At 41.5% G+C, this 27,957-nt stretch overlaps 4 protein-coding genes and 1 long non-coding RNA gene across 21 annotated transcripts in view; 4 read left to right on the forward strand and 1 right to left on the reverse strand.

The window, feature by feature from the left end:
* LOC6609700 (protein grainyhead) overlaps positions 1–10,025 on the forward strand; it is a 39,325-nt gene extending 29,300 nt beyond the window's left edge. For 7 of the 11 annotated variants that reach the window (XM_032716005.1, XM_032716006.1, XM_032716010.1 and 4 more), the window contains 6 exons: positions 2,675–2,731; positions 3,887–3,985; positions 7,174–7,571; positions 7,738–7,933; positions 8,569–8,633; positions 8,893–10,025. In XM_032716005.1, the coding sequence (XP_032571896.1) occupies positions 2,675–2,731; positions 3,887–3,985; positions 7,174–7,571; positions 7,738–7,933; positions 8,569–8,633; positions 8,893–9,019 (942 nt within the window). In that variant the 3' untranslated portion in view covers positions 9,020–10,025. The remainder of the gene's footprint in view (positions 1–2,674; positions 2,732–3,886; positions 3,986–7,173; positions 7,572–7,737; positions 7,934–8,568; positions 8,634–8,892) is intronic. The other 4 variants (XM_002034321.2, XM_032716007.1, XM_032716013.1 and 1 more) reach the window with 2 other exon arrangements.
* On the reverse strand, positions 162–18,644 carry LOC116800534. 4 transcript variants are annotated; one of them, XR_004361463.1, is made up of 4 exons: positions 18,426–18,644; positions 17,638–18,359; positions 614–892; positions 162–556 (listed from the first exon to the last, which is right to left on the reverse strand). It is a non-coding gene; the product is annotated as an uncharacterized LOC116800534 (long non-coding RNA). The 4 variants fall into 4 exon arrangements; XR_004361465.1 differs by having other exon boundaries at positions 17,638–17,777; positions 17,838–18,633; XR_004361464.1 differs by having other exon boundaries at positions 17,638–17,777; positions 17,834–18,633.
* LOC6609703 (calcium release-activated calcium channel protein 1) lies at positions 11,583–27,934 on the forward strand. 4 transcript variants are annotated; one of them, XM_032716021.1, is made up of 5 exons: positions 11,583–12,053; positions 12,240–12,458; positions 18,766–19,168; positions 25,365–25,520; positions 26,884–27,934. In XM_032716021.1, exons 3-5 carry the CDS (start codon positions 18,806–18,808, stop codon positions 27,418–27,420), a joined length of 1,056 nt encoding a protein of 351 aa, XP_032571912.1. In that variant the 5' UTR covers positions 11,583–12,053; positions 12,240–12,458; positions 18,766–18,805; the 3' UTR covers positions 27,421–27,934. The 4 variants fall into 4 exon arrangements, with proteins under 4 accessions (XP_032571912.1, XP_032571913.1, XP_032571911.1 ...); XM_032716022.1 differs by lacking the exon at positions 12,240–12,458; XM_032716020.1 differs by lacking the exons at positions 11,583–12,053; positions 12,240–12,458 and having other exon boundaries at positions 18,635–19,168.
* Positions 14,723–16,455, forward strand: LOC6609701. Its single transcript, XM_002034322.2, has one exon. It carries the CDS (start codon positions 15,440–15,442, stop codon positions 16,187–16,189), a length of 750 nt encoding a protein of 249 aa, XP_002034358.1. The 5' UTR covers positions 14,723–15,439; the 3' UTR covers positions 16,190–16,455.
* Positions 19,179–22,851, forward strand: LOC6609702 (trypsin-1). Its single transcript, XM_032716025.1, has 2 exons — positions 19,179–21,535; positions 21,626–22,851. The coding sequence occupies exons 1-2, from the start codon at positions 21,041–21,043 to the stop codon at positions 21,977–21,979; spliced, it is 849 nt and encodes a 282-aa protein (XP_032571916.1). The 5' UTR covers positions 19,179–21,040; the 3' UTR covers positions 21,980–22,851.
* Positions 27,935–27,957: the final 23 nt, after the last annotated feature.

Here is a 27,957-nt window from a genome sequence, read left to right on the forward strand (position 1 = left end):
GAAGTACGACTTCTTAACGGTTCTTAGCTTTGTAGTATATAAAAACAAACACATATTATTTAAAAGAGAAGATTTTTTAATTTTTTCTTTTTGGAAGATAGATCCACTTGAATATCATATCAATATACTAAATAGTAAGGAATTCTATCTAAGCTAAAAATTTAAAGAATTCAACTGCTATTCCAGGGTATCTCTAGGTCTTTATCATCAACTGAATTCTTTGTGCTTTCATGTGTTTTTCCCTCCCAACCATTTTGTTTACTTCGAGCGCCGCCTCAATTAAAAATGAAAAAAAAGCAAAAAAAAAATTAAGCGCGACACTTTTATGAAGCAAAGTGAGATAGCAGATACCAGCAAAGTCCTCTCTATATCGTTCCATATGTATGTGTGTGAGCCAAGAATTAATTTCTGATTTATTTTCAATTGCGAGTAAAACGCAAATTATTCAAACAGCGTCGCCATTGCCCCAGCCGACTGTGGCCATCCCTTTCTGGCGCCCGTCGTCCGGCATTTTCCCTCTCGATCGCACTCGCAGCGAGTGTCAGTATCTTTTTGCCTCAAAAGAATAATTTATGCATTTATTTATTTATGACACTTAGTTTTAATCACTTACTCGCAAATGCTTGGAACTAAGTCCGAGTCTCCATTGCCCGGTATGAGTTCGCTTTGGAGTCCGCTGGCTAACCGCAGATCGAGCGGGCTCCCAGCGCGTTTTAATTTAGCAATTATCAAGCATTTTAATCGTTGGAAAATATTTGCAATTCTATTGCATCAAGCGCCAGTAGTAAGACCAGTAAGCGAGACAGCCCTCATATTACGTATACGCCATGAGTTCGGTTGCGACTTTATCCTTTGCGATGCTCCGCCCACTTGCACAGAGAAAATATTGGCCCTATTAGGAAAAAATGCCATTTTCTTAAGGGTAGTAAAATATATTCATATTTGTTACTATTTAATACTTTAAAACTATTTAGGCAGCTAAAAATTACAAATTTAAGTGACTTATTCTGTGCTTTTCTGCTTTTTCAATTAGGGTAGGATTGCTTAGCAATTGCATTTACTGTTAATTTTAATTTAATTTACTGTTAATTTTAATTTTAATTAATTTAATTTTACTGCTGCCAAATTAAGCAAACCAATGTTTTTGCAAATATTTTTCCATCTTTCATGAGTTACATAAAACTTAAATTGCTATCAATTTCTATAAATGCTTTCATAAGTGCTTTCATAAAAGTCAACATTTATTTAAAAAAAATCCTAATTATTTTAAATGATACATTAATTTATACAGTTTTCATTAAAACATTTAACTTGCGGAAACATTTTCTCCAAGTGTCCACTTAATCCATCCGAAATGCCATTCGAAAAAATGTGAAAAATATTGTGAAAAACAAATGCCAAAATCGTATTGATTTTCATTCAAGTTCAGTGACTTCTGTGTGTGCAGGCTGCCAAATTGGTCAGCAGTTATTAACTGGCTGGCCATAAGTGCATTTCCCCCCGCGCATTTTCCACCCCGCCCACTCGCATTTGATGGAGCTTTTTATTTACAAATTGTTTACGCGCTGAGATGTTAATCCCAGCGACATCATCGTTTTCGAGGAGAGAGAGTCGAGTCGCCTTATTTTTTATTTTATTTTTTTTTTTTTGTATCTCGGCCCGACTTGGCTCGCATAATGTCGATTTCGTTTTGTGCCGTTAGCTGCATCTGTATCTCCATCTTTGCAGGCGTGTGTGTGTGCGTGTATCTGTGAGATACTGCCTTTCCCAGCGGCAAAACTTTCGTACGCACCGACACGCAGGTGCTTCGCCCCTCGCTTTTCGCTTATATGGTACGCGCCCGCTAATTATTCACATTAAATACTGCTCGTCCACACATCTCGGTCTCTGGATGGCCGCCCGATCTTGGGATGCTGTGGAGCTGGGCTGGTGGTGGTGGCTGTTGGATGTTGGATGTGCGGCTGTGACTGCTGCACTTTTACCATTAAGATTGTTTCCTTTGGTATTTTTGCGTTGATGGATTTTCTTTTTATTTTATTTCTTTTTTTTCTCCATTTCGTACTGTCCAACGACTGTCTGGCGAACTGAACTCAAACTACGACTTTGACTCAAACTCGGACTTGGCATGCTTAAAATGCCGCGGCACACAGATACAGATACAGATCCATATACAGATACATATACAGATACAAATGCGAAATGCACACACCTTGCACTGAATCGAAGTCGAACGAAAAATGAATTGGATGCGATACAAAGTCGCGGCTTCACTTGGCTCGTTACTTGGCTTTAAGGCCCCCAGTCGCAGTCCCAGTTGCTCGGTTCCAGTTCAGGCCATCTTATTGGCCCGGTCCATGGTCCGTGGTCCATGGTCGATCCATGGTCCTCTGTGTATTGCCTTGTTATTGTCTCTCCTTCAGCTTCCATTTTTTTCATTTCATTTTTGCTCTTTGCGAGTGCGTTGGAATGTTTTAAACTGTCGTGGGCATAAAGAGGACATCGACTTAATAGAGAGAAAACAATTGCCTTCTAATAGCAGACGCATTTCAGTTTTTGTCATCCGATATAATTTCTTTTTATGCTCATAATTGTTTACATTTGTATATTTTATGGCATTTCTCACATGCGTTGCTCTGTTTCTTTTTTCCTTTTCTTTTCTTTGCTTTTTAAACAGATCAACATTGCGGTTCAGTGTTTGAGCACGGATTTCAGCAGTCAAAAGGGAGTTAAGGTGAGTTTTTTATAATTTTTTAATATTTTATTTAAATTTATATTTTAATTCAATTCAAAAGATCGCTGGAGCTTAATTTCTTATTTATTTATTGGTAGTTAAATAATAATTATAAACTATGTTTTTAGGCTCCGCTTTATAAGAAACATAAAATGTGTTTTTTAGTTTATTTTATTTTGTACCACTTTGTTTTACTTTCAATTAAAAACTAAATCATAAACTGAAAACTGGCCACCTTTCTACAAATGAAATTCAACTCAGCCACATTGCCTTTGATGGGTTAAGTAATAACCAATTTAATGCCAACTTGTTAATGGCGAATCAATGCGGCCAAAGAGCTCTTCTTCCCCCTTCCCATCCCTCCTCCCCCTTTCCATCCCCTCTCGCGAAGCGTTCAACATTCAGAGCAGTCGTCTTGACAACGGTCAGACTGATGCTGATGCAACGTAGGCAGGGGATTTCTTCTCTGCCACCTGCCTGCCCCCTCTCACCCGTGCCCCCCCTCCCACTAACCAACCAGCAATCTAAAGCGGATTGCACATCCTCCTGGCCAGAGTTGTAATGCGTACATTAAGTCTGATATTTCATTGACAGAAACACAGGCAGAACTCGTTGCTTTTCATTAAAAGAGATCGCTGCAGGTACAGTGGAGCTTGCACAGCGAAAAAATGTCATTAATTTTTCTCGATTCGAGAGCAGGATGTATGACTAAAATCCAAATATTTCATTTTAGATTTTATCAGGCACTTTAATTAGATTTTATATATTTAATAATGCAATTTTATAAATTACCCTTATTATTCAAATTACAATTTTAATGGCATTTAGAACATATTTTTTTTAACGTGCGACATTGAGTGTGGGCAATAGGCAAATGAAATTATGCACTTGCCACGACATGTTGCACACACATTCGCCCAACGGATGTTGGCAGTTTAACATCACTCCTGGCACGCCCCTTCGGCTCCGGCCACGCCCCCCTCAGCCCAAATGACAACGGCTAATTGCAGCTGTTGCAAGTTGCTTTTGCTTTTGCTTTTGCAGTTGCCGTTGGTGTTGCTTCTGCTGCCGCAGCAGCAACTTTTATTTGCCCCCGGGCAATTTGAATGATACGACCATTGTGATATTAATACGGATTCCCTTTTTCTGTTCCAGGGCCTGCCGCTGCACGTACAAATCGACACATTCGAGGACCCCAGAGATACGGCGGTCTTCCACCGCGGCTACTGTCAGATAAAGGTCTTCTGCGATAAGGTAAGTGATTTTATTTTCCCTGCTCCCTGCTGCCTGCTCCCTCACGCCTGATCCCTGATCCCGATGCCCCCAAGTGCCCAAGCAGAGCTCCCCTATGCTGGCAATTACGCACACAGAAGCAGCAGGAGCCGCAGAGCTCCCTCTGCCACGTGCAACAGGTTGATGAGCTAACTAAAAGCGACTACGTGCTGCTTCCTTTGCATTACACGGGGAGAAAAAGTACCTACCAATTGGGAAAAGTGTAAAAAGAACTAAATCATTATCTATGTACTTTTGTGCATATCTTATTACTAAAAAGTCAAATCAATCTTTGCAGTTCAGATATATGTATCTAAAAGTATGCTACAAGAATAGACTACTCAGATTCAGCGAAGTTTTTAAATATTTAAATAGCTTGTGATATTATTGTGATATTATTTTAAAATTCCCAACTTTCGTTATGTTAGTTAGTTTCACATTGCAGTGCGTATCTGTGTGTGTGCGCCTGCCACTTGTTGCTGCAGCTTCTCCCTCCGTTGTGGCTGCAACTTTTATCGAATTGGGGGCACCGGCAGTGCCGCCTGTCCGTCAGTCAGCCTGTTGGCCTTTAGTGGAAAGCGTAACGCGTCCAAAAGTAAATGGCCAACAAGCACACACACATACTCGCACACACCGCACATCCTTTCCATGCCCTTGTTTCGTATCTGTACCTTCGCCTTTATGCGAACCCTTCACTTTTTCGCTTGATGGGGTTTATTAATAAATCATTTCGTGGATTTCCAATTTAATTTTCTCATATCATTACACATCCTCGTCCCTGGGCCTCCGTTTGGACATGGCTTTTATTGTACACGATCCTCCAGCTCCGATCCCCGTTCCCCCATCCCCGATCCACCCGATCCACCCGATCCACCAATTCCACCAATTCAACCAATTCAACCAATTCCACCGATCCAGCGATCCGTAGCCATGGCCATATCGCTATCGCGACGGGCTTATATTTCACATTTGGGGCCGGCCCTTTTTCGCTGGCCAGCGTGTGTTTATCGGTAAATGTATCAATTAAATTTCGCGTACCACGTTATTTTGCTTTGCCCTCGGTCTCCCTTTTATTTTATTTTCACTGTATGTTTTTGGGGTATTTTTGAAATTTTGATTTCACTGCAATTGCAGTTTCAGTTGCAGTTCCGTCGTTTGGCACCTCTGGGCCACAGTCGCCAATTATGAATCTTTAAGTTTGCCCCGGTGGTGGCAGGGCCAAAAAAGATACAAAATTACGAGAAATTCTGCCGCAGTAAAACCTTGGGAAGCCTTTGTCTTGCTGTATAACTGTCATTTTGGATTGTGCAATTTGGTATATAGAGAGATACTTTCGCCCAGAAAGGAGAAAATTAGTGCAGCAAATAACTTACATAATGTTTTGAAAGATACATTTTTAGTTCATATCATTTTCACTCACTTGGCATCTCAGTTAATTATTATTCAGGATTATAAACAGGATCTTTAATGTCAATCATTTTATTGCTCAGCTTCATTTGACAACATTTTCCACAATTCAATCGAGTTGAGCATTTGAGAATTTTCTACGCACATCAATGTTGAATCATTATAGAATTTAGCTAACGTTAATGCTAATGGTTATGTGCCTGCCGCCTCTGCGAAATGTTGGCAGCCCACTTGGTCGGGTGTCCTCCGTCTTCGTCATACTTTGAAGTCGATTAACAGCCTCCAAGAGAGGGGAGGTAACAGCGAGGGAAGTGGTGGAGCGGAGGGGCCCAGATGGGGCACACACGAAATGAGGGGTCTGGACTGCGGCGAGCATTGACCGCATTGGGCGATTCGAGACGCCGTCGCCTTAGCTTGTTGCAAGTGGCCAGTTTGGCGATATTTTTGCCGAGATAAAATAAAAGTAATAAAATACAGTTATTTACATGCCACACACAAACGCAACGAACACAGCGCTGCCTTGATGTACATCGAATGCATGGCTCTAGGCTAAAATGCTTTGTGATAAGCGCGCAAGAACCTGGCTTAATGTGAGGGGAAAGGGAGGGGACTACAGCGAGCTAAGGAGCATGGGCGGGATGGGGTACGCGCAGACATCCTTGCATCATATATGAAGCTCCAGAAGCAGCAGCAGCAGCAGCAACATCAGGCCAAGTAGATTGCTGCAACATATCACTTCCTGTGCCGCCGATGTACCACCTCTCCCTCCCCCCACCTTTTGTGCCACCCCCTTGGTCAGCTGCCTTCCTGCAGCAGCTTCCATCGCTCAATTGCTGATTTTTAATTACAAATGCAAAGTGCAACAGCAGCAGCAGCAGCAGCAGCAGCAACAACAGCAACAGCAGCAGCAATGCATGCTGCATCTGCCTGCACACGCAAACTAGCAATCACCGGCGGACAAAGTAGCCAACAGACTATATATTATATGGGTATCCGTGCGATCTGTGTATGTGTGTGTGTGCAATCAGGCAACAAGCAGGTGGGCAGCTGGCCCAGACAAAGTCTTTTTCTTGCATGGTTCGGGGCGCCGCCAGATTATTTATTATGTATGCATATTTATGCTGCATCTCTAAGTATTTTATAATAAGTTTTCCCCCATTTTTTTTTGCTGGTAATTTTTTTTTTTCTTTTTTCGGCTCTGACCCTAACGGTGTAGACCATTTTGCCAAAAGTGGCCGACGCGCAGACGCAGATTGCAGACTCCAACTGAGAAATCCACTGCGGTGGCGGCTTTGTCTCTGTGCGACATCGCAGCTCCCCAGGCGAGAAACTCGTTTCTCTCTCGCTATTTTGATATTTTTCCATCTTTTTTTTATTCATTTTTTTTTTTTTTTGCCTCGTTTTTAGCTGCGATTTTGTGCAACTACTGCAACGAGGCAGCTTATGGCACTGCCAGCCATACACGAATTTAATTAATAAGTAAAGAAATATCAAAAAAGGTGGCATCCGTGCATTTGATTGATTGCTAATTACACGCTGGCCCCGTGCACCTGTGCGCCAGCGCAGTGGGAATTCGCCAGGGAGCGGTACTTTCGCAATCCACCTGGAAGCATCTTCAATGCACTCGAAAATTCCCAAGCCTGGTCTTAGTCACACATACGAGATATCCTAAAGCGGACTTTAAACTGCGACCCTTCATTTTTACATAGAATTAACCATTTGTTTTCCTGTCCAATCTAATCATATCCTTTTTCAATTTTTAGGGCGCCGAGCGAAAGACGCGCGATGAGGAGCGGCGGGCCGCCAAGCGAAAGATGACAGCCACGGGCAGAAAGAAGCTGGACGAGCTATACCATCCGGTGACGGATCGGTCCGAGTTCTATGGCATGCAGGACTTCGCCAAGCCGCCGGTGCTGTTCTCGCCCGCCGAGGACATGGAGAAGGTAGGTCAGCTGGGCATTGGCGCTGCCACCGGCATGACATTCAACCCCCTGAGCAACGGCAACTCCAACTCCAACTCGCACTCGTCCTTGCAGAGCTTCTACGGCCATGAGACTGACTCGCCGGACCTGAAGGGGGCCTCACCGTTCCTGCTCCACGGCCAGAAGGTGGCCACGCCGACGCTCAAGTTCCACAACCACTTTCCGCCCGACATGCAGACGTGAGTAAAAATCGTCCATCCATCGTAAAAAGCAACAGCCTACGCTCAGAGATCAGTGGATGAACTGCTCGAATATCAGAAACTTTAACGCAATTCATTTTCTGAGAGTAGGAAACTCAAACGAAATCCATGCTAATTCAAATTTCTTCTGTGCATTCCCATGCAGCGATAAGAAGGATCACATACTGGACCAGAACATGCTGACCAGCACACCCCTGACCGACTTTGGTCCGCCGATGAAGCGCGGCAGGATGACGCCGCCGACCTCGGAGCGCGTGATGCTCTACGTGCGGCAGGAGAACGAGGAGGTGTACACGCCACTGCACGTGGTGCCGCCCACCACGATTGGCCTGTTGAATGCGGTAAGCGAAGTGGCAAGCTCAACCCGAAACCCAGCCAACCAACCAACCAACCAATCCCAGTCCCAAAATCTAAAAACAATCAAACCAAACTCGTGCTAATGGTTAACCACCTTTTCTGTAATTTTGTTCATTTTGGTCTAATTGGAACCGCTGAAAAGAATTCAAACAAATGAAGCGCCAAAATGTTCAATCTCTAAAATCGTTAATCGACTAAGACTAAAGCATAAATCGACTAAAATTCAGCCACATCTGAAACTCTAAATATATAAATCGTTACTCACACGAAGAAATTCGATAATTTGTAACCTGTAGTTGGAACTAATTACGTACCATTTCATAATCAAATCTCATCCAAAGAGTATATATATACTTATATGTACATATATACCTTAAAACCCAAGCTGTCCCACGATATGTTCTCCGTACACAACGCACACACTAAAGCACATAAAGATATAAATGCAATATATACACTGAAATCTGAATAAATTAAGATTGGCTGACCATAGAAAATGAACAAAATTACACAAAGAAAAAAAAAAAAACCAGCGAGTTATAAGAGAAATATTTTAGCCGAAACAGAAACAAAAACAAAACAGACAAAACATCATATTTCTCTCGTTTCTCAATTGCAGATTGAAAACAAATACAAAATCTCAACAACGAGCATAAATAACATTTATCGCACAAACAAGAAGGGGTAAGTAAGCCAGTTCTAACCGATCCGTGAGATACAAAAAAAAAAAACACAGATATACACCCACACAGAGAGATATACACCAGGATGCATCCTTCCCCACCTCTCACATCATTATAGCATGGCTTAATCAAAACCAATATATAACTCAAATCGTGTGCTAACTTTTTGCATGGGTGTACTGATATAAATTATGTAGCAAACTAAGACATTCGTAATTATCGGATAACTAACATTTCACTTTTTCACATTCTCATTGCAGGATTACTGCGAAAATTGACGATGACATGATATCGTTCTACTGCAACGAGGACATCTTCCTGCTGGAGGTGCAACAGATCGAGGACGACCTGTACGATGTGACGCTCACGGAGCTGCCCAACCAGTAGCGCTGGCAGTACGGGTAGCTCCCGCTAACCGCACTCAAAACAAAAAACAAAAACACACACACACACAAATTACGGACACAACAAGTTGTTTCAATAAGCCATTTTCCATAGAGCCTAAGTCTAAATATCGTAGTTGTAATGATGGGATCCGCAACAAATCGAGTTGCAACGGATGTTTAAGAACGCTAACACAATACGCATGTAAAATGATATACTTAAAATTCGATTTAGTTATTTAGCAACAATGAGATTATCTAAAATTGTTTGATCAAATTTTACATTCTCGCTATGTCTATAGATAATTCTAAGCCCGTAAGCGTAATCGTAATTGTAAACGTTATCGTACCGTGTATTTATGCTCATATATAACAACTATATATATATGGGCGGAGTGCAACAGTGTCTGTCCAGTAGGAGATAAGTCTCGTTTCCGCTCCCCTGCTTATGCTATGACCTTAGGTCCAGGGCAAGTATGAGTTACCGAATCTATCTTTTAGGTGTATCTAACGAAAGCATTAGCTCTGCACGAACTCTAGCCGTAGCCTATTGTAATCAATTTGTATGTTTGGCTTAAGCGTTTTACTTGTTGAATATAAATTGTAAAATTATTTTTGAAAAAACCCACACAAAACACAAATCGTTTGTTCTATATTTCTGTTTCAAAACTAACTCGTTACCCACAAAACCCCTCTGTTATGTATAATTAGGATCTCTGTACACAAAAAGAAAAAAAAGAAAGCATAAAGCATATAGATGAAAACTTTGACGATCAAATAATTGGTAAAACTCTCGCGAAGTAATTATCCCTAAATCTAGATATATACAACTAGAGATAAGAACCATCTGCAATAAAGCATGTTGATAAAAATCGTACTTAAGTCCAAGCTAAGGCAAAAACAAAATCGAAAAAAAAACATTTGTGTGCATTTGTTGAAAAACAAAAAAAAATATCTTACGAACAATAATCAGCCGAGAAAGTTGATTCAAAACTAAAAACAATTAAATCAAGAATCGATGATGAACAGTAGCGCCACAAATAATCGCAACATTCGGATGAATATAGATACAGATATATATGATATGTATAGGGATAACACGTCGCATAGCTCGAATGCGTTTACAATCTTTGTTTGCCATAATTAACAGTTTAATTTAATTAACGAAATGTTTTGTGTACAATGTTATTTGAATTCAAGCAGAGACTTCATCGCGAGATTTGCTTGGAATTACGAATACTCCGCATCGATTGCTACAATTTTGAACAGTACGAGTTCAATGCTCAATATTATTATTAATTGTTTATTAATTGTAATCTCTCTTAACTTTACGCCCCCCTACGCCCTAATAATGCTCTATTTTCACTCCTTCTGCCGCTTAACTCTTTTGAGTGGGGCAAAATCGTTTTCCACTTGACATTTCCGGTGTTGTACATCACAATTTGTTTTTAATTTCAGCCCTTAGTTCTAAATGTACTATTCAAGATTATACAATATTATGATATGAGATGAGATGAGAAGAGCTAAGATATCAGAGGATATGAAATGATGATGATGAATCGAAAATCTTGCCGGCATGTTATAATTCTATACGTTTAGTTATCGTATACTTAAGTTCTACGCGCTCTTTCTATATATTGTATACACAAAACATACATATATATTTTAAAAGCCAATAATTTATTTTTTGTTACTGTTGGAAAACAATTCCGCGATAAATAGAAAAGCGAAAAAACCACAAAAAAAATCGTGAAAATGCAACTGAGAATAGAGACATTCCATCGTGTGAGAAGTGCATGTCCAACTTGAGAAATTATAAAAAAGACAAACAAACAAAATAAAACAAATTGTACAATATAATTATAATGAATACACAACATTTAAATAAAGAAAAAAAAGTAAGCAAATTGTATTTTATTGCCGGGCGCTATAAAAAACGTTAATTACATTTTAGTGTAAAAGATAATAGTCAGATGTAAGGCTTCCAGTTATTTCAATAATTAACAAAATTATAAAATCACAAATTCTCTGTACTATCGGAACTAACAAAACAGAACAGTTTGCAGTATGTATTTATAAATTATTTTAACTCCATAAGTTTGGCAAAGACCCTCTTGGTTTTTAACTTGGACGTAAGGTAAAAGTGACAAATGTAGTAAATTCAAACATTTCAAACAGTTAAACATTTTACTATAACTTTACTATATAAAAAGCTTTAAATTACTAAATGGGCATATTAGTTAAACTAGTTTACATATCAAAAGTTTAAACAGCCTTTACTGTCTTCCGAAATGCAAAATATTTCTTTCTACATATATCTGTAAAATCAAATGTCAAATCAGTGTAAGTAACATGTAAAATATATCTTTACATCTTTCGAAACTTTCTGAAAAACCTGCTGATTGGACTTTCGAAAACCCCACGGAATCTAACGGCAAAATCACCTGGGCCAACAACAAAATGTGCAACGCCGCCGCTGCCGACGTCGACGTCGCTGCAACTGCGCTGCGGGGCAGCGACATCGGCATTTATTTATCTTTGCGTTGGCAGCAAACTTTTCATTCATTCGGAGCGCTCGCAGAAAAGCGAACGTGTGTGCTCGTCGCCGCCGTGTTTTTCTTGTATTTCCACTATTTTCTGTTGCGTTGCGCGGTCTTCTTGTATCTTTTTTGCATTTGTTCTTTTTGTTTTTGTTGCTGTGCTTCGAGATATTCTTGTATTAATTTTTATCCGCTTGCCGCGTTTCGTGTGCCTTTTTTTGTGCATATTTCTAAGCATCGTAACTGTTTGTTCGTGGGTCTCAAGCATTTCATTTGCACAACAAACAATGTGCAAATATTTGGCCGACATTTGACTACACTAAAATAATTATAATCAGTGACAAGATAAAAAAAAATAGCTCGCTGATGATCCGCAGATAAGACGGCGCTCTACGAAGTAGAGTGACAACCCAGTCGTCGAGTTGGAGACCCATATTTATCACCTTCAGTTAATTATTCGGAACGATTCGCGACGGTTGTGGGTTCCAGCTACATAATGTAAGCTCCATTAGAAAGTACTATTCAACTACTTAAAATTAAATCGACTAAACTTAAAAAACCTCTATTAACTTTATTCAAAAGTGAAAAGCCACTTTTTAATGAGTCATGTCTTTGGGGTAAAGGTTTATCTTCTTATCTCTCCTAGTATATATTAAAATATCACATTATTGAATTTGTTTCAAGTGTCTTAGATGCTTTGCCTATTTATGAAAGTTCCACTGTGTTGGTGTTATGATGCGATGGCATAGAAAGTGCACTAGCTGAAGCCGGAAAAGTTGCCAGCCCGAACACGTGCTTGAAAAAAAAAATATAAATAGCAACTAACAACAAACTTTAGCCTATCGTTAGTGCCTAATTTATAGTTAAAAACCAAATAGTGTGACTCGGCCAGCAGAAATACAGGTGAGTTGCTACCACTTCTGGATTCCCATTCCCATATCCATGCCCATTTGGAGCTTCCCTTCTCCTGTCGATCATTTGCAATTCCAAGTTGCACTCAAACTACTTGACAATGCTGAAATTTCAATTGCAATTTACACTTTCGCTTGTATACATTACAACCGACGACGAATAGGTTCCATTCGATGCCAATTACTATCAATTGAAAAGGACGCGAGCCATTGATGGAATCGAAGCTAACGGTTTTGGATTCTATCAGATCAGGGCCACTGCACTGAGCGAAAAATATGATGAGCTTCTTCATTTTATTTGGTTTACATAGGCATACTGCCAAATGAAATTTAGGGTATTTTCATCAATATTTAAACATTTTTATTGGACTTCAAACTGGTCTTTTCTCTGAGTGTATTCACTGTTGAATCACGTTTAACCCTTGGCACGCCATCATTGTGTCACTGTAATTACTGTTATTCGAATCGGGTTCGCTTAACTTTCGTGTTTCATATCGCTTGCATAACTCGCAAATCTAGATTTTCTGGGAAAATTAAGTAATTTATTTTGCTTAACAATTAAGCCAAATTAGTTGTTACTCCCAGGATCTCATCTGTGCTGCAAATACTAGCCTTTCTCTTATCTGAATCGCACAAATCATAAGCCCTATTCACGATGATCGTGCTAATCAAACAACAAAGACGGCATTGGTATTTCCCCCCCATTTCCTAGTCAGATTCGAACTTCAATCCGAAACCTCCCACTCCGATCGTCCAATCATATTGGAACATTCATTAGATCCCAACTTGTTCAACGGATGATTGCTGACAGCATCGATAGTTAATTGCACAACGTGATTATGACACCCGCCCGCTCGCTCGATCACCTTTAATCGAATCCAACAAATTCACTTTGGGTTCATTAAAATATACATATATATGTATCCAACAATTTATGGCTTCTCCACTCCATCTGGCCTTCTATAGCCCAAGTCAATTTTTTGAAGAATTGTGTAAATTTGCCCCGGGCATACACTTTCTGAGTACCGATACACTTGAACCCCACATGTCAGTCTAGAGTCTAGACTCTTGGGGGAAGATCTGTTGATGGAGAACCTTTGGCCGGGGGGGCCCGAGGTTGCTGCCACTTGTTTCGAGATCCAATTACGCAGCTCGGTAAGTCAGTGGCCAGAACGTGTCAAGTGTGAATTACAAAGCCCCAGAAACTGCGGCTGGGAAAGGGGGAGCAGCGAGATAAAGATATCAAGAAAGTTCACTTAATGTGTTTTAAAATAATAAAGGGCTGTCATTAAAATAGTCATTAAGTGTCACTGGCCTTATCGTATAAAGTGTTTCTCACAAATTAGGGAAAGCAAGAAAAAATTAAAAACAAAATCTTATGCCTAACTTTTTCCCAGATTCTCGCAGTGCACAGAAGAAATGCACATTCGAAAGATCGTTTCTGTTTGAATCGGTTAAGTCGGTTAACCGGCAGCCTCAGCTGTTTTGGGGCCAAAAGCTTCGGGTTCGCAAGCTTTTCCCGCGCCGCTCATTAACTGGTTTAAACAATTTCCCCTGTTTGTGTTTTCCGTTCGCGTGACTCTTCCGCATCTGCATGTGCAACTGGGCGAGAGTGGCACCAACTCAAACAAACAGAGCCGAAGATCAAAAGCCATTCGCTGCTGCTTGCACGATCGTAAAGTCTGATCCACTTTTACAATTAGCCCGAAATCATCCTGCAGCAGTTGGCCAAATAGATCTTTACGATGCCCAAATTGCTTGACAATGGCCAATGGGTTTGAGCCGTAAAAAGTATCTCATTAAGCAAATAAGGGCAATGCGGCGAGAGGGCACAATGAACGGGAATGAAACGACTCCCAGAGCCACAGAACGTGCCAATAATACTAAAAGTATTACCTTTTTATCGTGAAGATACGAAAAAAAGCCCGCAAGATGGTTTTTCCCCCGCGAACGACGACGACGACGACAAAGTGATTGCGTGGGGAAATGGGGAGAATTTATGGGGAGTGGAGAATCAAAGTTTCCTAATAGATTGGCGTTGCGCTTGAGGAAATTGTCGTCGGGTCGCAAAGTAATTCCAGCTCAGGCCGATAGCTACGCTACTCTTTCACTCTCCTGGATTTTCTCTCCACACCCCCTTCTCTCCAACACAATTTCTCACTCTACATACATATGTATGGCCCTCTCTTTCGCTCCGGTGCAAAAAAGCTCTGATCGGTTCGTGCTTGGGGCGTTTCGTTTGGGGCTTGTGATTTCAGTTTCAGTTTTGAAGATCACTCGTAGCAAAGCGGACGCTTAGCACAGCGGCCAGAGAAAGCTGAAGTTATAGTTGGCAAAAATAACAAATCGATCCGATCTTCACTTCCGAACTCTTGTAACACTTGTGTACTTAAATGTGAATAAATATTGAGCCAGATCCAACAAAGGTGGTTCACCACAACAAAGAAAGTAGTCCAATATCAATGTCATGCGATCGTGAAAACACTCGATCGTTTCAAATCCGGGGTCAGAAGCTCTCCGGCTGATTAACGCACTCCGCATCTACGCGCTGCGAGCGAAATAAATGAAAATAAACAAAAAACAGGAAAACACACAAATACGGCAAATGCGAACAGCAACAACAAATTAACAGAAACGCGCGGAATATAGAAAAACACGTTTCCACAAAAAGGCGATTGGAGCGAAAAAAAAAACAGAAAAACAATTTAGCCAAATAACAACAAATAACACAAATTGTCATCGCTTTTGTTATTTCGAATACGATACACGCGCACACGCATTCGAAAATTAAAGGCCCTGATTCTGGCCATTACCAAATATGTCCAAAAGCCGAGCTTGAATCGAGATCGCGGCGAGTCGAGCAGCTAGCTTGTAACCCGAGCAGCCGTGACCACAGAAAACTCATTGCAGATACTAGATATCCGCACAGTACATATACATATATAGCCCACAACCCATATACAACTGTACGCCATGGAGCGTTCGCACAGCTGTAGCAATTTCGAGGGCAGGACGGGGGCCAAGGTCGTCGCTGGGGCAGTGGAGCAATTGGCCGGCAGCAGTGAGCACCTGCCCAACGCCCACTTTCCGCCCAGCAAGCCGCTGCGCAGGCGCAGAAAACTGCAGCGACAGCAGAGTGCCGTCGATACGGATGACATGGAATATGCCGCCGATCTGGAGGAGAATGCCGATCCGGATGGACAGGAGCTCATGTCGCCCCTGCGCCATATATCTGCCACCACTACGCGTTGCCTGCGCCACGAGGAGTCCTTCGAGTCCTCCAGCACGGTGCCCGAACTGAGTCCGCAGGCGCTGAGGCAACAGCGCTTCAGTAGCCTGCTCCTGCGTGACAGCTCCGTATCCGTGCAGTCGGACTCGAGTCGGTATTCCAGCGTGGACAGCTTGCTGGAGGCACGCAAGCCAGATCCCGAGGCCATACTCATCAACCTGGGCTTTGGACCGCTCAGCTCGGAGGATATGCTGTCGCGGATACCACGACGCTTTCTGAAGCCCTCGCAAGTGCCTGGCATCGATACGGATGCCTTTGTGCAAAGACTGACTCTGGCGCGATCCCTGGCCGACTCGAGTGTTCTGGGCTATAGAGGTCTAACCGGAAATCCCGACATGCCGCCCTCCTCCATTGTGGCCAGCATTATGAAGCGATTCGAGGTCAATCATCATAGGAAAAACTCCATGGGCTCCATTAAGCCCAGCATACAATAGCGCTCTTTGAATTCCTAGCCATACAACATAAGTTAGTCAGCCAAATTAGAGGACTTTCGCTTACGTTAATTGTTGCCAAGCGGGGTTATGGGTGACCTGTGACCTGTGACCCATGTGATCGTCTTGTCCATTAGTCCTTACAAGTGCCGCGTACTTAGCTGTTTATCTGTACTATTGTATTATTGTATACGTACTTTCTCCCCCCTCAACTATTGTGAACTTGTTTTAAGCATGTATTAAAGATAATATTTTATGAGACATTTTAAGCATTTGGCGTTTTTCGGTCTATTTATGGTTATGGTTTTATTCTAAGTTCGCTTCCAAGAAATCGCCGTTTCTCCAATTCTCGACTTCAAAATGCCAAATCTGCGTCACAATTAAATTTCGATGATTGTTTATGTACATATGTACATATGTATATTGTAGTTGAACAAATCTATTTGCGATATAAGTGCATATTTACATATTAGTACACCCGAAGTCACACATTCATGGTGTTGGCATTGTTTGTGATTTTTTTTTCCTTCTTATCTAAAGTCGGTTTCTGAGCGAAGTTCTATTAATAGCCAAATGACTTGGCATCTTGAGTCGCATGCCCCAAGCGGGGGAAACAATAAACACTTATATTACATATATCGGGTACAGTTGGGAACTGAAAGACCCATAAGGGATTACAAAGTCTGCGGCACTCGGGTCGCTTATTGATTTCAATTGCCCGCAATTTTTACATTTTACATTCACGATTCAAGATTCAAATTCAAGACGTGCTCACCACGGAAGCAGGGCGTGCAAAAATATTGTTTGCTCCACATGTGTATTATTAATATTATTATTGGGCCCTAACCCCTCTCGCTGACCCGCTTATTCGGATGCCAAACAAATATGGTATAGCCGCCTGATAAGCGATAATGGCATTTGCGCACATTTGTAACACCTTCAAGGCGACGCACGGTTCACAAGGAATTTCTAATACGTCCGCATACAGCTACGGGCAGACATATAGGTCAAGTAATTGTTAATTTATATTATAATTTTATATTTCACCTAAATATCTAACTTGATATATAATTAAATACAAAAAAAGTTTGGAAATGAATAAACTTATTTTCAGAAAACCGTCTCTGTTAGAAGTTAGTATGATGGCTAATGATATTTGTTAAAGTTTAAACACTTTCGCAGTTTCGTCAGTGTTATAAAATTTGTATATCTTTTTGATATCCTACTTGTTGGTTTGCTTAAAACGGTTGTATTTTGCCGAAAGAGATTTAATTAATGTTAGTTATGGACGCGGAAAAGTATGCATCAAAATTATATCTTGAAATTCTTATCAGAACTGCTTATGTTAAAAGCCCTCTTCATTTTTCATAGACTAAATTAATATTTGTAATGCATAAGTATAAGATTATAGATCTTTTTTTGAGATTCTATTAACAGCATTTAGCACTTACCATTTCATTCGTGCAGGCGTTTTTCAAAAATATAAACTTTGCTTTTAAAGCGTGTTTTTTAGCCCGCAAACCAAATATTTATAGATTATCTTCAATGTCACAAATCTTCAATATGTATACCGGCCATTTATTGTTTAGCCCTAAAATTTTGGCCGCGACTGTTACTATGCATACATGTATATATGGATGTACATACATACATACGTGAGTTGCTCGCGCTTTGGGCATATCCAATAGATAACGGTTCTAGGTCTGTTCATCGGCACATGACTCGCTTTAAATTAATTAAAATTAATTCCCAAAGCAAAGCACAGCACAAGCAAAGAATAAGGGGAGGAAAAGCGAAGAAAGCCACTTGCGAAACTGTGGGTGTGAATATTAGAAGACTGACAGAGAGGGCGAATAGCACAGTTATGCGAGAACCATACCGCACTCCTCGAACTCATTCAAAATTTGCAAGTTCAAGGCGGATAACAAAAAAAAAAAACACAGAAAAAGTAGCGACAGATGCAATGTGCATACACATATATGTAAATGCGTATGTACATATGTTAGTACACGGGCAGACCCAGAATAAAATAATTGAGGACTACGCCGGAAGAATGTGAAAGAAAATTAGCAAACCAAAACGAAAAGAGAGCTGTTTTTGCAAGAGCGAGAAATAGGAAAAGAACCGAACAACTGCTATCGGCAATTTCAAATGTGTGTCAGGGCGTAAAGTTCTGCAAACGATTTGATTAATTTATGTGCCTTAGGGGGCGTATGATTAATTAGTTTGTGTCGCTTACCAATTACTAAATATAAAATCACTAACACAGTAAGCCGCAAATATTTGGATCTTACAGAAATTTGGCGCCTTTTGCTTTACAATATCGGTAACAGCTGATGGCAGGGCTGGCAGCACTAGTGCAATCGATAGATCGATATGTTGGCGTCACGCGTTAGGTCATTTCATACATGCACACAAGTAAAGCGTCGAAATGCTGTTGAATTAATTTGTTTTTTGTTTAGTTTACTTTTAAACCTCGCCGATCGTACTTAATTAGCACTTCACATTTGCGACGTGTCGAATTGCCTAACTTATTTCGTTACTCTTTTGCTTGCCTGTTTTTCCGTGCACCATGGCAGACGTACTTAAATCAGCAGGAGAAATCGCTGGCCCAAAATCATGTCTGTGTGGACCACGGCCAACAATTCGGGCCTAGAGACGCCAACAAAGCCGCCGATCACGTCGTCGGTCCCGCGGGCAGCGAGGAGTTCTGCGGTGATCACCACTGGAAATCACCAGCAGCACCACTTCCAACACGTTGTAGCTGCCGCCGTTGCAGCCGCCACTTCAGTGGCCACCGGTCATCAGTTCCAGCAGCAGTTCCCGCTGCACGCACATCCGCACCCACAGCACCACAGCAACAGTCCCACGGGTAGCGGCAGCAACAGCAACAACAGCGCAGGTTTCCAGCGAACCAGCATCAGCAACTCGCTGCTGCAGTTCCCGCCGCCCCCGCCCCCTTCCTCACAGAACCAGGCGAAGGTAAGTCCAATAACAAATCAATTCCTCAATCTCCTGTCTCTGTCTACCAGATCTTTCCCCACTCCCACGCCCCCACTCTTAAAACGATGCTATGGAAGCTGCTCTCTCGCAACTCTCTCTCTCTCTCTGTCTCCACTCACTATCTCTCACGCGCTGACAATGGGTGCATTCAGCAGTTTAATCGCGGCTCTGTGATCACCCAAGCTGTGATCGGTGATCGGTCACTAGATTTCTACCGTACAAAATGTAGATCGACTTTTGAGATTATTTAGTAAACATTCAGAAGCAATTTTAATCAGAAAACGTATTCACCGTACTCATGCCATAAATTAGTTTACAGTCTAATATTCTCATTTATGTGATTACCATTAGAAAATTTCCCAATCAAAATAAAGCGAAGAAAGCGCAATGACATTTGCTGAGTGGGCTGCCAGATTTAATTTGTACATTCTACATAATTTAGCTGCAGCTATATTTAGGTGCCTAAAACGATATAAAAAGGACATAAACTAATTTGTTGTACAACTCTAGTGACACAAGTATTAGTTGTTAGTCAGTTGACTCAAATGAGAATGCTAATAATTTGGGATAAAAACTATCAATAGTTATTGAATACAATAAACTTTTATTCAAATTGGTTCTTTGAAATACGGTTGCTAAACATTTTTCAGTGAGTAAGTCGGATATATATTTATATATTTTACGAATCCTCGTATATTTGCGACAATATGTTCTTTCGAAAACGGTGATAAATAAATCGGACTTCTAATCGCTAAGTCCCATTATAAATCACGTATTACTCATATCCGAATTGGCGAGACTCTGCTGAATGCGCTCGTTTTATTAAGCCACGCAATCACGGCCTACGTTTCAAGTCGAACCAGATCACACAGACACTCGAAAGTACAAACAACACAACGCACATACGTATAAATCACAGGTATGACGACTGAGTTAACTGCCAAACCTGCTGAATTATTGAACAGTGTTGTTTTTGGCGAACAGCACTGACAATGAAATTGCAAATGGTCATGGAAATATTGTAGAGCCCGGCGTCTAATTGGCTCCAAGAGTTGTACGTTTTTCTTATCGCGTCTGCTGTTATTTTGTTTGTTCTTTTTTTTATTTTTTTCACCGGCGATAATAAATACACGCACCCACCACTCGAGCTGCAAAGAAATGGAGGTGCCTCTTGGTCGGCGTCTCTGAAATCCAGGTGTGTGTTTGCATACGAATTTTGCCAGTGAAAATGAAACAACAAGCGCCAGCTGACACCTTCTGTTTTTCGTGCTGCTTTATCGGCTGGGACTTATGTCTTATGTATTTATATTCACATTTTTTAAGTGGTTACATTTTGTTTATTCTGAAGGAAGCACAAGCAAACTGGTTCCATTTGACAGGCCAAGTTATTATTAACATTAGCCAGATTCGTAATTGTTTATGGCCAAAAAAGGAAGGCACTTTCCATCTCGATCGATTCAGTTGCATCGACTTGTTTGGATTCCCTGCGATCATGTAGCTGATCATATATATATAATGAATTTTAGTTTAATATTTTTTTTTTTCATTTGTATTGGTTTTCAATTTCAACAGCATGATCCTCGTGCCATATGTTTTCCATAAAAATGCGATAAAAGAGATAGATAGAGAAAACAATTTGAGTATTATGTTTATTTGTTTAATATTTTTTCGACGATTCGAAGAAGTTATTCGAAAACTGCTGCTTGCAACATAGAACTTGTATTAAATGTTTCCAGAAGAATAGAAAATAATTTCTATTAGGATGTCCCATAAAAACTAAGTTGCTGCTGATTACTTTGTCAACTTTATCTGTAAAAAATCAATTCAGATGTATCTCCCACCTTATTTGGCATGCAGTTCCTCCTCCTGTTTCTTCTGACCTTCTCATCCGCGTATTCACATGAAGGGAAGAAGGGGCTTCAGAGGAACCTCTACGTAACGGACAATTATCACCAGAATGTGGTGTCCATACGGACGCGCAAACACATTCGCCATTGGGGTGACAATCACTTCTGTGCCGGCTCCCTCCTCTCCGCCTGGTGGGTCGTCACCTCCGGCTGTTGTGTGAGCACCAGGCCGGAGAGCACACCAAACCAGTCGAGTAATCGCAAGAATCTAAGAGTTGTCGTCTTCACGCCCCTGCGATTGAAAATGCCATCTCCCAAGAACATATACCACGTTCAGAAGATTGTGTTGGACGAGTCCACCATGAGTGGGTGCTCCGAATTGGCTCTGCTGAAGCTGGATCGCGGCGTTACTGGCCAAAGGTTTGCCATGATGCTGCCGGAAAAGGAGTTGAACAGCACATGGCTTTGCAACTCTCTAGGATGGGGCAGGATTTACTACGTAAGTTATGTTATGTATATATCTGCACCGCATTCATGCATTCTATGTAGCATGGTGTATGTACCAGATAACCCAGTTACTTGGTTCCAGGACGGACCCTACTCGAGCGAGCTGATCCAAATCAGAGCCCAGATGATTTCGGAGTATGACTGCAAGCCTGGTTGCAGCAGTTGCCTGTGCATGAGTAGCTATACAGGCAGGGGCAATATGTGCCAGCAGGACTTGGGCAGTCCGCTCTTCTGCGATCACTTCCTGTACGGCGTGGCGCGTCGGGTGCTCACTTGCGAGCACGAGGGCTTCATGGTGTACACCAATGTCTACCGAAACCGCAAGTTCATCGAGGACACATTGAGTGGCGCACCCTGGCCAAAAAAGTCCTATGTTTTCGTCTATTTCTTTGTGCAACTGGTGTTAGCATCTTTTCCGGTAGTTTCATCTAATTGAATATGATATTTCAAACACGAAAGCGCAGGATATTTAAAGGATTATACACAGCCGATCCCAAAACTAAGTCTCTCAGTATTTTTAAAATATCTCAAATCAAGTACTGACTCATTCTCTTTAAATAGTTTCTGACTTCAGTTTAATAATGTCAATAAGCGGTCTTACCACCTACTCATACTCTTGTTTTTTAGAGCACTGTGTCCGTGAATTCGAGTGACTTTCCGTCTGTGAACTGAATCTTGATTGAATCTCGATAGTTGAAGTTCAGGGTCGTGTGTGCGTGTGTTTAATCACTCGACTTGTCTTCCCCATTCATCAGTTGATGATCGCTGATCGATTGCCAAAAGTAGCAGCAGACACTAGCCAGCCCCCTAGCCCTTCCCACCCGCCCCCGTTCCCCCATCTCTTCCTCTCATCCCGTTACTTTTTGTTTTCCTGTAGTTTTGGTTTCGCCTATTTCGATTCTTCTACTGTCTGGTAGCTAGCTCTCTTTCCGTTTCTATTCCTCACCCACTCTCTCTTTAAACGCTTTCATTGAAATGGTTGTTTTGTACAGTGCAACTTCACTAACCCGAACTTTTGGTAGTCCAACTGAATAACTGTAATTAAAACAAAAATAAGCTTAACAATAAAATGTAGTATATTATTAGAAGCACTTTTTTTAAATTACAAAATTATTCTTCAAATAGTATATATTTGTTGTATCTTTTGGTCTATTTCGTTGTTTTCTTTTAGTTTCGGTAAATGTATCTTATCTGTTTACTTTTTGAATACTTTTTAGTTTCTTCTGTCGTATATAAGTTCGTTGCTTGGGAGGCTTTACTGTCATAGTTCGATTGCCATTATAGTAGCTGTTGTTGTTTTTTGTGTCATCGCAGGCAGGCCGCACCGTTCAAATTGATTGTCGAATTTGAATATACGTCGTCGCCGCCGCCGCTCCGCTGGCAGAGCCGCCGTATCAGTTAGTTGTTAACTTGCCATCGCCGAAGGAACAAGAGGCGCGAAAAGCGAAACGCGGACGCAGAAACGAAATCGAATCGAATGTGCACCGCGCACCTGAATTAAATTCGTGGCGCAAAGGCAAGAATTACTATTCGATTCGTCGTTTTTCTTGCGTGGCTCTTATTTTTTTTTAATTTTTTGTGTCTTGCGGAAGTGTTGCCAGCATCCGCGACTGTTTTCAGTTCCTAGCTTTTGGCTTTCCTCTCAGCTAGCAGTCGTTAGGGTACAACTCTTGGCCTCGGTCATATCAAAAAAGGAAAAAAATTTATATAAAAAACAACAAATATGTGAAAAAGTCGGCAACAAGTGCCTGCGAAAAACTGTTTTATTGACACATGTATTTTACATTTTATAAGAACCATAAATGTGTGTTTATAAATAAAAAGTAAATATTTCAACGCACCCAAAAAGACAGAGAGATTGCGGTGAAGAGAGCGAGAGCAGAGGGGCTACAAATTTTCAGCGTGCGTGTGTGTGTGTAATTGTTGATCAATTGTCATGTGCAAAAAAGTAAAAACAATAACACCCAGCATCATCAATGGGAGGAAAAGCATTGCAAAATCAACCAAGTGAAACGGAACCTAATGAAAATCGCTAAAAGCAACGAGATTACTACAGTGACAAGTGGCAAACGAACTCTCTCGAACAAAGATTGCGCTCGCCAACCAAGTACAGTGAATCGTCGTTACTGGCATTCGGAAGCTTCGCGAGATATCTATGCAAATATGTCGATGTGATTCACTGAAAGAAGTCAGCATAAAAAATATATACATATTTCTAAATGTTTCACAAACAAGTCCCAAGAAAATCCAGAAAAAACCCGACGATAACACTAAACCACGAGTTCGGCGATAAGTTGATATTTCAAACACAGGCTTCCGAGAACCAAGAACAATGGAATGAAAAGTCGCCAAGATCAAGAGCAATAACATTAATATTCCATAGACCCAAAAACTGTAAAAGGTCGTCAATAAAATAAATATTCCTTAGCCGCCAGACGAGTGAGAAATATCCATGGAAAAGCCATTAAAATCCATAACGCCCAGGTTCAAATGGTTAAGAAATGAATAATACCGCTGCGAATCAAGTGCGGTGAACAACACAACGGCAAATTGAAACGTTCTAAGAAAGTGCTCCATAATTGAGGCAGGGCGTTGTCGATAACCAACATGGAGACCTTAATGACCTGATGGAATATTTTTTTATTTATTAACAAATGCCAGACATTGGAAGGCAGCCGATCGATCTGTTCCGTGCAATTTGTGGAGCAGAAGGTTCGGTATTTTCACATTAGATCTTGCTAAAGAGCTTGAGAACTGAAATATTAGTAAGCTGGATTTTAACAATAGCAAAGAGAACCTATTAGACTGTATACACAATCAAAATTCAAGTTGAAGCGGACTTGTTGCTGAGAACTGGAGCAAAAGATACATTCTTAGTTAAGTTTAGATACTAACTGAACCTAAGAACAGGGCTATTATTTATTGTCGCCAAGAGAGGGCATAGAATTTTTAGCAGACTGATTATATCTGATTAACGAGAGCGAGAGCAGTCCATGCCACCCTTTGAAGAGGGTGAAGTCAAGCCAGAGGAGCAGATACCTCTAAAGCCGACCCGACGCCACAAGAAGATGAAGTCGGCGGACCAAGAGGCCGCCCAGACGCCGGCGGAGGATCACGAGGAGGAGCAATTGCTGCCGGGCAGCGGGACGAGCAATCTGCGTTATGCCCGGGCCAATTTGAGCCAGAGCAGCCTGATGCTGAGCCACCAGCAGGGCTCCTTCGAATCGTCCACCGAGCGAACGGCGAGCAGTGAGACCCTGGATGTAATGCCGATATCGAGGCGCTACCAGGTGCATCCACAGCCGAACCGCTTGGGGATTCGGCAGCCAGCCTCGGCCTTGGCGAGCGCTCTGCATGCCACTGCCAGATTGGCGGCCAGTGTGGATGCCTATACGGCGGCGGCTACAGCCACAGCGGCAACCGGCGACTACGGCGATTATATGCGCCCGCAACCGAACCTCGGTCACGCCCACCAGCCACCCCTCGCCCAGACAACCCAGACAGCCCAGCCCCTGCACCACCAGCTGCCCGCGCACCAGCTGGGCAATCTGAGAGCGAGCAATTTTGTGGGGTCGTCGCGGTATCTCTATCACAGCCAGTTCAATTCGAATTCGCCGCAAACGAGACGCTTCACTGCGCAGCGAGACGGGTCGCCAGCATACGCGGCTTCAGTGGCGGCAGCTTCAGCGGCGGCAGCAGCTTCAGCAGTAGCACCGATAGCGCCACTAGCACCATTAGCCTCCATAGCATCGCCCCCATTCGCGGCCCAGCCGCCCTTTCAGTTGCGCACCTACCAACAGAATCAATCCTACCGCTTTCAGCCGCGCGGACACCATCGCACCGCCAGCAGCAGCATGTCGCAGTCAGGCGAGGATCTCCACTCGCCCACCTACCTGTCCTGGCGGAAGCTCCAGCTCAGTCGGGCCAAGCTCAAGGCATCCAGCAAGACGTCCGCCCTGCTCTCCGGATTCGCCATGGTGAGTTTAAGCTCGTTGATCATAAACTTATTAGGTTCATATCTTTAAACTCTTAACTATTTAGACTTTATACTATGCAAACGGGGTTTTATATTGGCAACCATTGTTTTAGAATTAATAAACGTAAATATTAAAGCAATTGAACCTCTTAAAGAGCAATTAACTTATAGATAAAAATCCATTTCGAAGGAAAAAAGCGATTTGGCTCAAAAACCACATTAATGTGCATTTATGTGTATTAAAATGAAACCATTAGGAATTATTAGGCACTACAAATACATGGCTATTTTGTGTACTACAATTTAACTACTTTTTTGCTCTTAGTTGTTTATAGTTCTGTTTTTTTTTTTAAACATTAAGCCAACTCAATGTGCAGGGCCGGAAATGCTGGCAGAAACCACATAATCTTTTTATTTGGACCTTGCATTTTTGTTGATCAGCACAAAATGCGGTAAATGCCACCACGAATATGGCATACACTGCAACAAAATAATTATTGTTATTTTGTAATAAGAGTTTCCACTTGGCGAATCGCGCAACGCAATGCAATCTGTTATTTGTTCCGTTTGAGTAATTTCAATCATCACAGGGATATAGGAATATATATATATATATATATATATATCATACATCAATAATTAGCCGTATAATCCTTACCAACATAATTAATTTCGATGCCGGCAGCAACAAATTGAGGGCCAACGAAATAGATTTCGTTTTATTGCCACTATCGTTGTGTTGGCCAAACAAGTCTGTTAGCTGTTTGCCGTGCATATACTCGTATATAATTCTCACCCATTAATTATGGGTAGTTTAGACTATTGCAATATTGTAGCAGTTTTGCTGAAATAGGAGAAAATATCAGAGGGAAAACTCACATGCAAGGCAAATCATCGTGATACATTCGTGTGTTTCCCAGCATTATTAAAATTCCCACTTATTGTGTAGCAATTCCACACACGACACAGTAAAATATAGATAAATTATTAAATTATAGTAATATAATATTTAATATTAAATAAATCAATTCGAAATTGCAGGTGCTGAATTATTAGTTTAATTAATTGAGTGGCGAGGTATTTATGGTTCGCTTTTTTTTTTTGGTTTATCAACTTGTTATGCATTCCACATGTACACCTAGCATATTGAAGAAAGGGAGGCGCGGCATTTGGGGCGGATCAGATAAATTAGTCCATTCAGACCACATAATATAAGAGAAAAGTAGCTTTTTTGCCAATTTTGCAATGTTCTCGCGAGAAATGGCTAATAATAATAGAGGCAATGCCGGGGAATCGTTTCGATTTTGAACCAAAAACTAAAAAAAATTATTAATTACTTTCTTTCCTTTTGCAATTCCCCATAGGTGGCGATGGTGGAGGTGCAACTGGATCACGATACGAATGTTCCACCGGGCATGCTGATTGCCTTCGCCATCTGCACCACCCTCCTGGTGGCGGTGCACATGCTGGCCCTGATGATCAGCACCTGTATCCTGCCAAATATCGAGACGGTGTGCAATCTGCACAGTATTTCCCTGGTCCACGAATCGCCGCACGAGCGTCTCCATTGGTACATTGAAACGGCGTGGGCCTTCTCCACGCTGCTGGGACTCATACTCTTCCTGCTGGAGATAGCCATCCTGTGCTGGGTGAAATTCTACGACCTAAGTCCGCCGGCGGCGTGGTCAGCGTGTGTGGTCCTCATACCGGTGATGATCATCTTCATGGCCTTCGCCATTCACTTCTATCGCTCCCTGGTGTCGCACAAGTACGAGGTGACAGTCTCGGGCATCCGCGAGCTGGAGATGCTCAAGGAGCAGATGGAGCAGGATCATTTGGAGCATCACAATAACATACGAAATAATGGCATGAACTATGGCGCATCCGGGGACATTGTCTAGCACCACTTGGTGGATCCGCCAAGTGGATCGAACGAAAAAGACAGCGGCTCAGGGTAAGCTTCAGATTATTTTAGTGAAACAAACACACATATTGTAAATTTGTAGTTGATTAAAATTGTGATACGCGGAATTCAGTAGATATCTACTATAATATATATATACGTGAACTGTATTGCGTGTGCTGTAGTCCTTTATTTTACTTATGGCAATTACGGATTAGCACGGATATTGACAATGATACAAGACCTCAATTGAAGCAATACTTCGGATGAATATTCCTCATAAATTAGCTGATATTTGTTACATATTTATATTGCGTGTATTTTAAATTGTATGCCATGCCGGATTTTTTTGCAACCATCCTTAGGCAGTCTTCCCTTTTTTAAATTTAAGAGCAGCTTGGACACAAGTTGATTGTCTTAGCCCCTAATTTAATGTTAAGCCAATTGTGTAAGCGAAACCGCGCTGTAATTTATACCATATAATTTATGATTAAAAGATTTTTCTATATATATATGCTGTTGGAGTTTTATTTAT

This window comes from Drosophila sechellia, chromosome 2R (genome assembly GCF_004382195.2).
Source record: "Drosophila sechellia strain sech25 chromosome 2R, ASM438219v1, whole genome shotgun sequence".
Classification (NCBI taxonomy): domain Eukaryota; kingdom Metazoa; phylum Arthropoda; class Insecta; order Diptera; family Drosophilidae; genus Drosophila; species Drosophila sechellia.

Coding starts and splice junctions, on each gene's coding strand:
- LOC6609701 (XM_002034322.2), top strand. CDS start 15,440: ATGGAGCGTTCGCACAGCTGTAGCAATTTCGAGGGCAGGACGGGGGCC.
- LOC6609702 (XM_032716025.1), top strand. CDS start 21,041: ATGCAGTTCCTCCTCCTGTTTCTTCTGACCTTCTCATCCGCGTATTCA. Junction 21,536..21,625: donor GATGGGGCAGGATTTACTAC/GTAAGTTATGTT, acceptor ACTTGGTTCCAG/GACGGACCCTACTCGAGCGA.
- LOC6609703 (XM_002034324.2), top strand. CDS start 24,537: ATGCCACCCTTTGAAGAGGGTGAAGTCAAGCCAGAGGAGCAGATACCT. Junction 25,521..26,883: donor TGCTCTCCGGATTCGCCATG/GTGAGTTTAAGC, acceptor AATTCCCCATAG/GTGGCGATGGTGGAGGTGCA.